This window comes from Sylvia atricapilla, chromosome 8 (genome assembly GCF_009819655.1).
Source record: "Sylvia atricapilla isolate bSylAtr1 chromosome 8, bSylAtr1.pri, whole genome shotgun sequence".
Lineage (NCBI taxonomy): Eukaryota > Metazoa > Chordata > Aves > Passeriformes > Sylviidae > Sylvia > Sylvia atricapilla.
Window position 1 is genome coordinate 26,598,172 of NC_089147.1, and position 15,212 is coordinate 26,613,383.

General features: G+C 42.5%; 1 protein-coding gene across 1 annotated transcript in view; it reads left to right on the forward strand.

Moving 5' to 3' along the window:
• Positions 1-15,212, forward strand: part of CDHR1 (cadherin related family member 1) — a 42,326-nt gene that overhangs the window by 9,861 nt on the left and 17,253 nt on the right. Inside the window, exons 4-11 of the mRNA XM_066324506.1 lie at positions 232-282; positions 1,110-1,199; positions 1,702-1,788; positions 3,470-3,586; positions 5,163-5,306; positions 7,624-7,702; positions 10,537-10,637; positions 12,354-12,557. Coding sequence (XP_066180603.1) covers positions 232-282; positions 1,110-1,199; positions 1,702-1,788; positions 3,470-3,586; positions 5,163-5,306; positions 7,624-7,702; positions 10,537-10,637; positions 12,354-12,557 — 873 coding nt within the window. The remainder of the gene's footprint in view (positions 1-231; positions 283-1,109; positions 1,200-1,701; positions 1,789-3,469; positions 3,587-5,162; positions 5,307-7,623; positions 7,703-10,536; positions 10,638-12,353; positions 12,558-15,212) is intronic.

Sequence of the window (15,212 nt, forward strand, 5' to 3'; positions counted from 1 at the left end):
AGAAGCAACAGGGATTACCTACTGTCTCCAAGAGCAACCATCTCCTGACAGTTGCCATAGAATGTTCAAGGAGCTGGAGCTTCCAAGGGGTCTTCCTGGCCTCAGCTGGGATTGCTTTGTGGTATTAGTTGTTACTTTCATCTGCCTGCCTAGACAGGTTCAGATCTGCAGTCCCTTTTCCGATCAGGACAAACACCATCTCTCTAACAAAAGAATTTTCTTCATTTACAGAAGGAAGATGAGATTGAGGTTATTGTCAGTATTTCAGATGGCCTGAGTACAGTAAGTATTTAATTATGCTGTAGCTTGTCAAGCTGTCTGTCCTCACATACCTACTCCTATTAAATTACCTTAAAGGGACAATCTCATTTGATCAGAAAACATAATCTCATTAGTTTTACCTCCTGTTCCAAAAGCCACTGAACTCACAGTTACTCAAGTCTCACTTCGTCTCCCTTCTCAGCTATTTGAGGATAATTACAATGTAGTGTGAGCTGAAATACTGACTTAGCAGCCTGCTAAGAATTACAGCAGCTTCCTATGAAGTTTCACTGCCAGCACAGTTGGATTTGTGCCTAAGATCTGGAGGCTTTTTGGAGAAATGTGTGACATTATAGGAGCTAGTGCTGAGGGCCCAGGAGCTGCCTGTCCCCACCCCCACAGTGTTTCTCGAGCATGACATTAAGAAGATTTGTTTAGGCTGTGGTGGTGGGGGTTTTCTTGTCTGCTGCTAGATAAAGCTTTGTTCATGTCTAATCATTAAGGACTTATCTGAGGCACTGAGCATCCAGTCCTACTTCCACAGATTTTCTTGGCATTTTCAATTTATGGACTGATGCTGTCACAGCCAGGATAATTAAATTAAACTAGGAAGGTGTGGGCTTCATCACTAGAGGTACCACAAAAGTGGGACCCTCTTCTTATCCACAAGACTGGATAAGTCTAGAGCTCTTCCTCATCTCAAAGAAATTAATTGAGATTATTGCAAGAAATGTTTGGGAGGTTCAAGCATCCTACACTCACAACTGCCCTGGAAACCTCTGTAGACTAGAAATAATGGGATTCATAAATCATGGGAGTCATAATATGCTCTTCATATTCTACTTCAGGTTTCTGAAAAAGTCAGGATTCTTGTAATGGATGCCAATGATGAGAGCCCAGAGTTCATCAATACACCTTACATAGTCCAAGTCCCAGAGGTTGGTAAAATTCCTTTACATACTGGAAATATTTCTATAGGATGTAAATAGGGGCTAATATGTTTTCATTAAAATAACAAGTTGTGCAGGACAGACTTGCATTCCTTTGCTGTAGGGTTTGGGTAGATATTTATATACTATATACTTTATTAGTATATATTTATATACTATACTGTATACTTGGGGAATAAGTCTGTAGAACTTACAGTGTGCTATTTTTAGGCAATGTGAGTTTTTAGAATTGACTATAGTGGGAATAGGTTACACCCAGACTCAGCTAAAATGTTCTGTTATTTTTATTTCACAAAGTGTTTCTTTCTTCTTGTTTTCCAGTTTTAACCTCTTCCCTCTTTCCTTTCTTCTCTCTGGTTCCCTCAGTGCTTTTACATTGTTTCTTTTTTACCATCACTCTTTTTCTGCCTCCCTGCAAGCTCATTTTTCATTTCTTTTAACTCACCTGGTTTTCTGCTTCTATGTGACTGCTAACTCTTTCTGGTCACAGAACACTCCCTCCAGCAGCAGTATCTTTAAGATTGAGGCAATAGACAAGGACACGGGTTCTGGAGGAAGTATCACCTACTTCTTGCAGGTAAAGAATTGTCTGTACCTTCACAAATCATCTCTTATTTACTGAGATTTCAGAAAGCAGATTTCTGGGGGGTTGAGTGCACTGCTAGCGCCTACAGGACCGATTTTGTACCATGCACAAGAAAATAAGCATTGGCAGGAGGGATGTTTTCTGATTGCCAGCAGCCAAGGGTTGTCCAGCAGGCAATAAACTGGGATTGCCACTGACACTCCTGTGCTTGCCAGCAGGACCCCTCATGGCAGGGCTCTTACTGGCCCTTCCTTTGGAGGGACAGGGAGAGTAAGATAGGCTGGTAATCTTCTATGCTTACGGGATTTCTAAAGCATGAAATAACTTTCTTTAGGGAGCAAAACTCACTGGAAACATAAATTTGCCCTTTATTGTAGCTGGCTGGTGCATAATGGATTCCAGGATCACAGTGTGAAATGAGAGGTACTAAATCTTCTCCCTGACAAAGCACTGACTGCCTGGAACCACCCTTTCAGTTGCTGCCCACTGGTGAAGAACTGAAAGGGCTCCAGATTTAAAGCTGAACTTCTGTATTACAGATTTTCTGTATGCCACAAGGGCAATTTTTTGCATTATATCCTTCAAATTCTTCTTCCTACCAGCAGTTTCATCCAGGTTTCCCTTATTCAAGAGGAAACATTTTAAAAAGCAAACAAAAAAACCCAAAGCAAATTTGTTGCAATATGTAATTTTGGATACAAATATGGAGACAAGTTAGAAGATATTTACATAGCACTAAAGCTAATCCTGTTAAGAGCTTGAGCATACCGTGAAAGAACACCTTGAGTGCCTTCTTGAAATTTAGCTTTGATTTCACAAATTATGATCCATGTGCAGGATTCAATTTTGCACCGGGCTTTTTCCAGAGAGTTGATAGTCTCTGAACCAAGGGACAGCAACTTCAAAATTCTGTGTCTAGTTTATAATCTATTTGTGTGGCAAAAAAGGACAATAAATATGTGTATTTGTTGAAAAAAATCTTGCCATGTCTTTGGGCACAGTCTCTGAGAATTCTCAAGTTGCACAGAAAAAACCTCTCCACAGGTATGATATAGGCAGGTGACAGTGTCTGCTGAAATGGCCAAGATTATCTGACAGTGGCCATTGTGTCTGGATGCAGGAACAGAGGTGTTTGTACAGGTATCTCCAGTTCAGAAGAATGGAGGGAGGCATTTTTTAGGCCTTTGTTAAAATCAGATGTCCTTTAGATTTTGTTTGTACATCACAAAAATCACCAGACCACCACTGTGTTTGACAGTACGTGCAACCTTTCTGCTTAATTCTCTAAACCAGTAGAACTTTGAAACATTAAGGGGTAACACCATTTTTTTCTTCCTTTTCCCTTCATCTTTTTTTCTTTTAAGTCTCCCTTCCTCTTTCCATGCAATTAACTGAGTTAACCAAAGTTTAAGTTTTCACAATGAAATACTAAAAGATTAAATACAGCTACATTACAAGTCACTGATTTATTCTGAATAATGAGAGACTTGTGGTTGGTTCATGAATTGTTCATAAACACACAGAGGTGAAATTCATCAAATACATTATTCACCCAAGCCATATCATTATTCTAGTCTTCTCCCCTAGCAGATGAAATAAAAGATGAATCCCTATGGCAGTCCTATCTCCATATGTGTAATCTCTGGCTGTTTCTCCTCCTCTTCTCTTCTAGAACATCCATGCTAATAAGTTTACCATAGACCGCCACAGTGGTGTCCTGCGCATCAAACCAGGGGTCACCCTGGACTACGAGAAATCAAGGACACATTTTGTTGTTGTTGTAGCCAAGGTAAAAGGCTTTTATGTGAGACCACAGGAGGTGGGCTGTCGTGTTTGAGTGGGACCAGCTAGTTTGAATCCAGGTGCTGCTAAAACATGAAGGCAGCAGAGTTACTCCTGCTGTAACATCTGGAGGCGTGGGGGGCAACATGGAAAGGTGAGGGAGTAAAGAAAGCAGGTGTCTGCTGCTGAACAACATCTGGAGTGTTTGGGAGGGGGTTTCCCACATTTTGTTCATGTCACCTGTGTCATGAGACTCACCTAGAAGTGAAGGGTTGGTGTATCCAGCCCTGGCTTCAAGAAGCATCAACCTGTGAGCTCAGGACTCATCATGCTGCCCAGGGCACAGCCCTACCACCACAAGGACAAACCCCTGGCAGGCAGACAGGCCACAGTCATTACCCACAGCCAGACCCAGCACAGCAAAAGTGATGGATTTCTTTCTGGAAATACCTGTGGATGTTTCTTTCTCTGATTTCTCTGCTGCCTCATGGCAGGAGCTTATTTAAATCCTGCAAATATTGCTGCACATCCCTTCTTGCCACTGTCTTTCCCAGCAGTACTGTGCCTGTGACTTGGCTGAGAATTCATAAAAGGCATTAAAAGTTTATAGATTCTGAAGTCTTTGACAATCCTGTGGGGACCTGTCACACAGACAGACTTACATGGGTGGAAAGAGGGCAATTTTGCTGTAACTTATGAGAACTTTGAGTTGCTCATATTTTTTGGAAAATGTATGGACCTTTTCATGTATTTTTTTAGCCAAGGTTCATTTGAGAAAAAGTAACAAAATTTGGCTTAAATTCTGCCTTTGGGGCAGTAAGGAAGAAAAAAAATCAATGTATCTTTTAAAAAAATGAAATTTTTAGAATTGGTACCGCAGACATGTTGAACAATTCACACTCTTACACACCAGCATGACTACTGACCTACAGCTGGTGCTCTGAGACTGAGGGTGTTAAAAGCTTCTGGAATAGTGAGTTGTCTTCCTAATTGGCTCTGCTGTATCAGTCGTGCAGAGCTGGTTGTAGCCAAGTCCCCAGAGACTGTTTATACAGCGTGGCTGTCTCACAGGTTTTGGCTGCACAGCTCCTTCTGTGCTTGCACTTTATCACATAGGATTCCTAGGAGACTTTGAGCATGTACACTGTTTATTTCCCTCTAGAGTTGCACTACCTTGCTACTTGCACTGTCTTGTGTTCATGACAGGACTCTATGTGGGATGAAGAGTTGTAGACCTTGGTCACTAACTTTTTGCATCAGTTTCTAGTGTTCTTTTTTCCTGAAAAAAACCCTTGATTTCCCTTTCTCCTCTCTAAAGATCATTTATGACTGCATATATTGGTTCAATCACTTTTAATATAAGAAATTACTTATGAGGCGCTGCAAGCTGTCTTCCTAATCAGAGAGAGAGCAGGACAAATGGAAAAGAGAAGGGAATAGGGCAGCATAGATTAATTGGTATGTTCAGAGAGAGAAAGGATTCCTGGAACTGTGCTTCTGAAGGCTTATGAGGTCCATGCAATGCCTAAGCTGATTTGTAGGCATGCTTCAGCAGAGGCATCTGACAATTACTTCTTTTCTAGGATGGAGGTGGGAAGCTCAGGGGAGACAACAAAGTGTTTTCAGCCACAACAACAGTTACCATCAATGTGGAGGATGTTCAGGACACTCCTCCCATGTTCATCGGGACTCCCTACTATGGATATGTCTATGAGGACACGCTCGCAGTAAGTTCTGGATTCCATCTATGGGAGAACAGTGCAGCCTTTCCCATCTCAGTCAAGATGGCCCTAAGGTTTCTAGCACAGGCTTTACTGGAAATAGGACCTAAACTCTGATTTGACTCCTAGATGAAATGAGCTGACCAAATCTCAGACTTGTTTGTACTTATGTCTACTGCAAATTTGCCATGCAAGGCTTCCTGTTGTTTTCATTAAAGTCAAAAAGGATTCCGCCCGTTTGCATTGGTCTAAGCCCAGTGACTAAGAGCTCTTCTGTAGCTCAGACCTCCAGAGGCACTTGACAGAAGGCCTAAGCAGGCTGCCAGTCACCTCACCTGAACACATCATGCTTAAAAGCCTTCATGTGTCTGCTCTGTGGTCTCACGGTGCTTTTATTTTTCTAGCTCAGATCAGTCTGCTACCAACAGTACAAGGTGCAGACAGAATTTATGCCTGAATTCTCCAGACTCTCTGTGTTGTACCATGGATATCACCTAGGGAGAAGCAACCCTGACATCCCCAAAATGCAGGAAGCTTTCTGCTCAGGGATGGCTGGTTAGGCAGAATGGGCCAGGCAGGCCTCCTAAGCCTAACCTCAACCAGATTATCAGTCAAGCAGGGACATAATTAGGAGAATCAGTCATTTTCAGACACACATTCTTGAAGCTGCAAACTAATGAGTTTTCTCCATGTCTAAGCAGTGACATGATTGTGTATGGATCAGCTTTCACCCTGACACATAAGATTTAATAAAACTTTTCTTCATATATAGGACAAGAAATTATATCTACCCATTAAATTACCCAACATTAGGCTATTGATCAGTTTAGCTGTGTGATTGCACTTTGTTTATCTGACTTTCCCTTTAGTTTCAGGAAAGATTGTGTCTTACCTTTCAGTCCAGAAATGCACCCTGCAGCCCCATGAATGACTATATACTGCAGTTCCCTGCAGAAGCTGTTGCATTTCAGCAGGGCAGAGAAGTAATGCTCGTGTACTTTGCAGGTGTTTAGAATGAATGATATTGTGTCTATTGATTTATTCTGCATAGTTATGTATAGATCTTGAAATAACTATCAGGTGCACACAGGAGTTAATGTTTACTATGGAAATGAGAATCAATAAATGTTAATTACATCCAGCTTGAGCTTATATCTTACACCATTATGATATAATGATGGAAGAACGAATCAGTCCTTCCTGGTGTGGGTTTTGCCATTAGAATGAACTCCACAGAGAAAGAGGCAATAGCTGATTTTAGTGGTGTTTGTACATTTGGCGTCCATTTTGTAAACGTGCACCTTTTCTCCTTGATGGAGTTGTCAGGATTTACAAGTACTCTGTCACCTTCAAAGGGACTGCACTGCATTTTGACTGCATTTTGCCCAGTAGGCAGATTTTATTGCTGCTTCCAGCATAACCGATAATAAATACAGTTCTGTATTTCCAGTTGCTCTAACAGAGCCTTGCTCTTGTTTGAAAAATTCACTCAAGGGTTGTCATGAAAATGTTCCTTGTTGCCATTTGTGATTCACTGACAGCTACTTCAATGTTCCCTGGTTCTGCAGCCTCAAACAGTAATGCTTTAGTTCAGAGGTCTAAATTGCACAGCTCATTGCCACTTGGGTGAGCATTTGAATGTGACACTCATCCCTCAGAGCTGATAGGAGCAGTCACACGAGCAAATGGTCCCCAGTACACAAATTCTGTACGTATGGCCCACAGCCATGTTACTTGTGCAGAAAGACAGACAGTGAAGTTTTAAGGGCAGTTAAATCACCATCATTTTCATCACAATTTTATGCCCTAGATGTTCTGTGGGCCAAGTTGCTCTGTGATCTCTGTTTGCTTCTACTGCCTGTCTGAACTTAACTAGGAAGGACCAAAGTGACCCAATGACTCCTTGGCAGCTGCTTGTGTCTCAGCACACTGTGTGGCCATGGGGCACAGGAGCCTACATAGAAGCAGCCAGAGGGAATCTTGGTAGTGCCCCAAGCTAAACTTTGGGATGCAGATTGGCTGCCCCAAACCCTCTGTTCCCATCTGTGGCTTCAGGCAGGTGTCCTTGGCCACAGCTTCCAACCATTCCTGTGACCAGCCAGCCCCCAGGGCTGAGGCCCCCATGGCCACACAGCCATTTCACTCCCAGAGCAGCAGGCACTGGCCCTTTTTGTGTTCCCCATATGGCACAAGCACAAGTACCCACTCTGCCCCCAGCACTTCACTGCGGAAAGACTTACAGGAGTTCAGTTTATTAATGTGCAGTTGCAATTTCACTGCTCTGATCTCGGCACACAGACTGTGATTTCCCATTTCTCCCCAGGGCTCTGAGGTCCTTACTGTTGTTGCTCTTGATGGAGACAGAGGAAAGCCTAACAGTATTCATTACTGCATCGTGAATGGTGAGTAGGCTTGTCTTATATGAAATTTGAAGGGCACTCAAAACTACATCTGGCATTAAATTAGAACAGAATATGCTGGAGTTTAATAAACCTGAGACAAAATCTCAGGAAATAATGTCAGATACCTCAAACGACTTCAGGGCCCTGTCTAGCAGAGAACAGCCAAGATTCAGTTCAGCGAGTTTTAGTATCTTCTTCACAGAACTGCACTTGGAACTGTTAATGTTGCTGATTTGTTAGGCATCAGTAGCCTGCTTGTCATTTCAGAAAGTGTAAAGGGAGATGCATTCACTCTTCTGAGCATCTCTATCACTTAATCCGGGAGGTGAGATAATTCATTGGGAGACCCAGACATGGCATTTGGAGGGATATTTTTATTAATACAGTGATGAAAGTGGCTAAACAGTCAAACCTCTGATTTCTTGGAAGAAATTATATTTGCCAGTGAAGAGACACGGGCTGTACACTGAAGTGGAAGAAAACAGATGTTATCAGAAGATTAATGCTTTCCATCAGCTATTCTGAGAGTGTCTGTCGCACGTCTTTTAATAGCATGAATGTGAAACTTAGCTGAATTGATGATTCATTAGGTGGTGAAGACAACAGCTTAGAGCAACTAAACTCCAGGCTACAGCTTTATGAGTTTGGGGTTTTAAACTCTCCCCCTTCCAAACAAGTCTTCCACAGCAACTGGGCACCCCAGCTCACAGGTGTGAAAGATCCCAAAACTTCCTAAAGAAATCTAAGGTGTAGTTGAAGATCTTTGGAGTAAGCGCTTCATTATATTAAGTGATCTAAACAGCCAGAACAGAGAGATACAGCTGAGTTTTTGTGTTGGTGTGGGATGAGACCCATGCTGAGGTTCCTTCTTAACGTGAGGAAATAAACAGGTAAAAGAAAGGTAGAAACATTGAGGAAAAAGGGGTTGCAGAAGACAATAGATAGAAAACAGAAAAGGGAAAAAGGTGAAAATGAGGGGCAAGAACAAGTAAGTGGGATGAAGATATGCTAAACAGGGGAGAAATTAAGTAAGGACGACAAGTGAAGGCAAAGAACAAGGGAAAAAGTCAAAGGGAAGTAAGTAAGATTAATGAGGAAAGATACTGGATTTCCAAAGAAAATAGAGAAGGACCAAAAGGGTTCTCTGGGATAAAAAAAAAGGTAAGTGTTTAGGAAAGAGTGGGAAAGGAAGATGGAAGGGAATGACAGATAAGTAGAACAAAATATGACTTAATGAGGAGCAGGCTTTTCTCATGCCCATTAACAAAGGGGTTTGTTGTTGTGAAATGGAAAAGAGGGGAAGGGAATATGCTTTTAGTGCATAGAAAGCTGGAAAACGGAGAACAAAATATTGCAACAAGTTTCTGCCCCTGCACGTCAGGCACTGGCATTACTCTTGACAAGCCAGTATTCCAATAACTGCAGGCTGGGATGTCAAAGGGCAAGAAAACACTAACAGCAAATAGGGAATTGTTTGTTCTTAATAAGAATTTCTTATCCCAGGAGTGTAGAATAATAACAGGAAATGCTCCAATCTCCTGAACATGCTGTATGGAGAAAATACTGCTACACATACTCCAGGTTACCAATTTCCCCAGGATAACTACACAATAACATGAAGTATGGGTGGTTTGAAACCACTATTGACTTAAGCTTCTTCTCAGTCAGAATATATTTTGCAGGCAAATGCATCTTAATAATTGGGTATTATGAGTCAATATCGGCTCAATGTTGTGTCTAGAGTGCTTTAATGAAGTTGCAGTTATTGTAGGTATTAGCAAATGAGGATACTATTGGATGGTTTAAAAATCAGCACTGGAAATGAGTTTGAGAAAAAGAAAAATGACTGGGCTTTCAGGTCATCGTCCTTTATTTCTGGAACTTGATCTTCTTCATTTAAAGGGATTTCCCCTCTTTTCCTTTCAATGGTAGACTGCCACAAAGCACAGGATATAGCCAATACTGTACATGAGGTAGCATCAGGGCTGCCCTTGGCTGGGCTGTGAGATGGTTCCTGACATCCTGGTGAGACACTGCTGCCTCTCTGCAAGCTGCCATTTGCTTCAGCACAAATACAGCAGTCTCAATAAACTGCTGCCTGGAACTGGTATTCTCTCCACATCAATGGAAGTTGGGTAGCAGTAGCAAAGTCAGCCTGCAGTCATGTCCTGCCTCTGTCAGACTCTGCCTCAGTTCAGAAACCTTGGGCTTTACCCCAGGTACTCCAAAAAACCCTTTTCCTTCAGGACAGCCTTGCTGAAACAGGCTGAAAGCTTTTTTTGACAACTCAATGTTCATGTCCAGAAGAGGCTTCTCCAGAGCTGCTGTCTGAGAGAAGTGACTGTATTTCTTTGAGGCAGATTGTCAGACTTCTCAGCTTAGCTGATATTAGTGAGAGAAATATTCTTGTTTCTCAGAGACTTAATTAAGCATTTGCTAATTACAATGACAAATGTCTATTTTTGTCTAAATCAGCATTTAAAGAAGACAGCCTAATAAAAACTAATACCAGATTTGCATGCCTGGATGCTGAGGCTTGAGGGCAGCCCAAGCAGGATGGGAAGAGGAAAATGCTGACAGTTGCCTGTAAGGGAAGAACTCCACTGAGCTGTTCCTAGGGGTTGAAACTCTTTTTGGCCCTCATCTTTGTTTTCATCTCACTGTGACAAATCATAGAAAAGCTTAATTTTTGAAGAGTGGCTTCAGATCTACTGCTAGATATGGATACACAAATGGAAAAAGATGTGCCTAATGAAGTGTATAGTTGATTTGCCCATGTTTGTTTAAAGAAAGAAGGTGTTGCACGTAAGCAGAGCATCTTGGTTTCATTGCAGGAAGTGAAGGTTCATTTGAAATCAGCAACACAACTGGAGCCATTTCTGTGATAAAAAGCCCAAATCAGCTCAAGAAAGAAGTGTATGAACTAAAAGTTAAGGTAGGTACTGTGGCCACTTTAAGACTATTGCTCTGAAATGCCATGAGTAGGCATGGTTGTCTAAAATTGTTTGATTTATAGCTGACTTTACCTGTTTTAGAAACTACCTCCTCTATTTGAGCAGAGTGCCAGATAGTATAAAGCAGCACTAATTGCTTTTTTTGAGGTGTTGGGATTTTGCTGAGAATTTAGTGTCTCAAATTACTTCTTTTAAATGGAATTATCTTGTCCTAATTTCATCTCTGAGGCTAGAGAATCAATGTCCTTTACAGGCCACAGGTACCTGTTCTATGTTTCCAGACTTCATTGCTAAACTGGGAATTAATGCCTTGAAACCTCTGTGTTATGAGATAGGTAACAGTCAAATCTATGATTAGTAAAGGGACTGGGACAGATCATGCAGTTGTCATGTCAGCATCCACTCCTGAGGGACTCATGCTAATACATGCTCACACCTTGATGAGCTAACACCTCGATGAGCCAGTGCTCATGTGACAGGCTGGGTTATTTTAAGCAGTTTCTAAAGAAAAAGTGTTTAAAAATGCAGAATTAAATTGTGAAGACTGTATCAGTTTTCTTCAGCATGCTGGAACTGCATATTATTGTTGTGGTAAGGACAGTATTGGCTTTAAGGCAGCCTTGAGGAATTGCAGACTGCCAGAACTGGTGTATAGCATCCCCACTTGCTTGCTCCTGGGTTCAAGCAGTGAGCAGTACCCAGGAGAACACAGAGTCCTCATGGGCTGAGTTAAACTCAGGCACCATTTCTTCCTCTATCAGCTCTGCTTCACTGCAGTCTGCTACCACTCCTCAGATGCTTGCAGGTTAAAGCCTTGCAAGCTCTTCTGATCTCCTAATTATGTATGTGGTGACCCAGAGCTCATGCAGGCTGCAAAAGCTGCTAGAGGAACCAAAAGGGTGTTATATTACCCAGTGTACGTAGTGACAGGCACCTCAGTTGCCAGACTAGTGTCTTCAGAGAAAGTGCCTTTGGTTTTGAGCCCTTTGTGCAAAAAGACATGTTAGATATAGCTGTTGTGACAAAAATACCAGCTAGTTTCTGTCCTGGCAGAAGAAATGCCTCAGGTTCAATCCAGTGAATCAAGCTGCGCATTGCAGTTGTTGAAACCCAGACAGATTTCATCTTGTAGTTCAGAAAAATATCAGCTATGTTTGCATGTCTGTCTAAACTATGTCCACTTTCAATTAAGATCAGGTAAACATCACAGCAGAATTGTGAATCAGAGACTAAATCTCAAAAAAGTGTGTGTTTTCAAATATTTACCTAAATACCACAAGTACAGTTTTTCGTGCAGTATTCAAGGCTGCAGTCCTTGCAGCAATGAGACAATGAACTGCCTGTGGTACCACAGCAAATTTAAACATTGACTTCCTTTTCTATTCTATCAACACTTTAGGCAAGCAATTACCTTGCCTCTATTTGATTATTTGTTTTTAGAGGACTGTTTTCACCTAGAGAGAGTTACTAAGATCACAAAATGAGAAGGAGAATCAACTGGGGCTCTACTGGGACTGCTTTATTACCATAATCTTCTAATCATCGTAAACTTCCCTGTGAAATGGACTGAGGTTTTATAAGTCTGTGCATCTTCCTACAAGTTAGAGTGCTCTGTATGTGTAGAATAATACCTGAACACAAATCTGAAGAAGGAGAGAACACTTTTATCATTCTTTTCTCCCACTTGCCTGTTGCAGGCATCAGAAGTCAGTCAGGAAGGTGACCTCTCGGAGCACACATTTGCCATGGTGACCATACGGGTAGTCGACCTCAACAACCATCCGCCAACGTTCTATGGAGAAAATGGTCCCCAGAACAGGTTTGAGCTGACCATGTACGAGCATCCCCCAGAGGGTGAAATCTTAAGGGGATTGAAGATTACAGTCAATGATTCAGATCAGGTAAATGGAAACTATGTGGACTTTCAGTTTTCCTGTCCTGTTTTCCCAAAGACTAGAAAGAGCTGTCAGATGGATAAATGTCATTTTAGAAACTCAACTGTTTCACCTGCATTCCCTAAAAGGCTAGGACAGGCCAAAGTAGTAGTTGTAGGGTCCAGTACCACAGAAAGCGTGGACCCAGGAGTTCAGTTAGTCTGTCATGTACTGTGATGCCAATGGGAAGGGTGATTCTACACCTGTAGCCCAGGTCTTGTGGCAACTGAAGTTGAACAATCCTTATGAACTTCCCCAACTACTGGTTGTGTTCAGTTGTTGCCAGTGTAATGTCTGAGAACTTGTTCCCTTTGAAGATTTTCTGGAGGTTCCGAGCCCTTTACTAACTTCAAGTGCAATTACTGTCTGCATCTTCTTCTGGCCCTTATTTTACCAGTCAGGGTCTGCAGTGCATGGTTTGATAAGTCATTCCCACCGGAGTGATATTTTTAAGTAGTCTTAAAAATTATGCCCAAGCCAAACTAACTCTTAACAGATAAAGGAAAAGGAAAGAACACTCCATCCATCTCAGCCTGCAGTCTAACTGACCTGTGATGCCTGTAGGTGCTATGGCAATGGTTGCTATAGGGACCCCTAAGCTAAATGCTGTATGAATGACATCCATCTGAGTTAGCCTCAGGTTAGGTAGTGACAAGAAAAAAGCTTAATGCATCTGAGAATTGTATTACTATTGGAAAGAGCTCTCTTCTGTAACTGTGCTCAGTATTGTGCTGGTTTGATGGTATTGTACTTTATCAAACCCACTGGCTTCTTCCCCCTCCCTCCTGCTGCTCTGCAGCGAGCAGATAAATGACTGCTTTCAAAGCACTGCTACGTCTGTCCTGCTGTTGTCACGGGGGATGGTGCTGCAGGAGGGGAGAAACAAAACCCATCTCTTCTCTTTAGAGACAAAATATATATATCTAGGCTGACAAAATATTCGGGCTGCAAGTTAGGCTATAAAATAAGCAGAAAACACTGATAAATACACTGTATAGATTTCTCAAGAAGCTTCCTAGTACAGTGTAAGGCATAACCCTAGGGGGGTGGGTCGCCTTTCTTCTAAGGCAGAGAATACAATGTTTTCCCTTCCATCCAAGATGATTCCGTAGAGAGGAAAATTAAACATGTGTCTGTCTCTGTCACAGCTACCAGAGGCTCTTTCTTTTGGGGGAGTGGATGATACAAGTGAGGAGGAGGAGGAGGCTATGGTTAAGGTCTGGTTTAGGCCTACAGGTTGATGGAAATGCCATGTTTACTTTCAAGAAAATTACACAGAAATTTCTCTCTCAGACCTCAACTTAGGGCTTAGGGCTCAGTGCTGCTGTTCCTCCAGTCATTCCTGTGTCCCATGGCTGTCTGCCTGGAGACATGCAGCAGCATGGCTTGCTCTGAGCTGATCTGGGTTCAGTGGACATCAGTGGCAGAAATCACCCAGCTGTTGGAGGGAGGCAGTTCTCTCCCTATCCCATGCCACTCTTCTAGTCATGTACAGTCCCATGTGCCACACACTTTGTCTGACTTTTTATTGTCACACTGTCCACTCTTCCCATCAGCACTATTTTCCATAGTCCAGCAGCTCTGGCTTTGTGTGTGTTTGGCTTCACCATCCAGCCAAAGAGAGCCCTTTATCATCTCTATAGTTAGGGGGTGGGTTTGTGTGACCAAACAACACATACCACTGAGTTTGGATCCAAGGTCATTCTGTTTCCCTTAAGGGACTACTGCTGAGTACTTTTTCTCTTGACATGAGCTAGAGCTGCTCAAGAACTGCTCATAACAAGCTCTCCAGGGATACAGCTGAAAGTAAAGTTGTTCTGTTTGAAAGTTATTATTGGAAATTCATCATTTCAAGATTCATGCTACAGGGAGAAGGTGGCACCAGGCAGGCAGTGAATCTGGCTGTTTGTCACAGTGTAAACATGACACTGAGAAATTGGTGAACCCAGAGAGCTTGGTGAGGTAGGCTCAGCTCATTTTCACATCTTCCCTGTAAGGCAGAAATATGAGAATCCCCCTTTCATATTTTCTTTTACATCCTCCACTTTGGTTTAACAGAATTAGCCTGGCCAGCTGGCTCTGGCTCACTTTTCCCAACCTGCACAAAAGTATCTTTTAGATACTGCTGCTTCCCATGTTCTCTCTGGCTAGAAAATTTATCTCTGTAATGGGATTTGCCTTCTCACTTCACGTGGAGCTGTCAAGTGTGTCGGATTCTGTTCTGCACAAGTGGAGCTCCTCTCTCCCCACAAGTGGATCAACTTCCAAAAGGTTTGGTGTTTGCATCTCTGGGCTAGCTTAATCCAACCGGTGCCAAATGTGGAGAACCTCCTCTGTTTGGAAATTGCCTATCTTTGTGATTCTGCATCTTCATCATGCAGAATGCATGAAGGACAACTCGCGCAGCATGTGAGTTATGAGGACACAGGCTGGACACTGGAAGTGTTCAAGGCCAGGCTGGATGGGGCTCTGAGCAACCTGGTCTGGTGGAAGGTGTCCCTGCCTGTGGCAGCGGGGTTGAAATGTGGTGATCTCAAATGTCCCTTCCAACCCAAACCATTCCATGAGACTGGGTTTGTGAGGGTTGTGTTGTCCTCAGTCAAGCAGTTCAGTTTTCTTTCC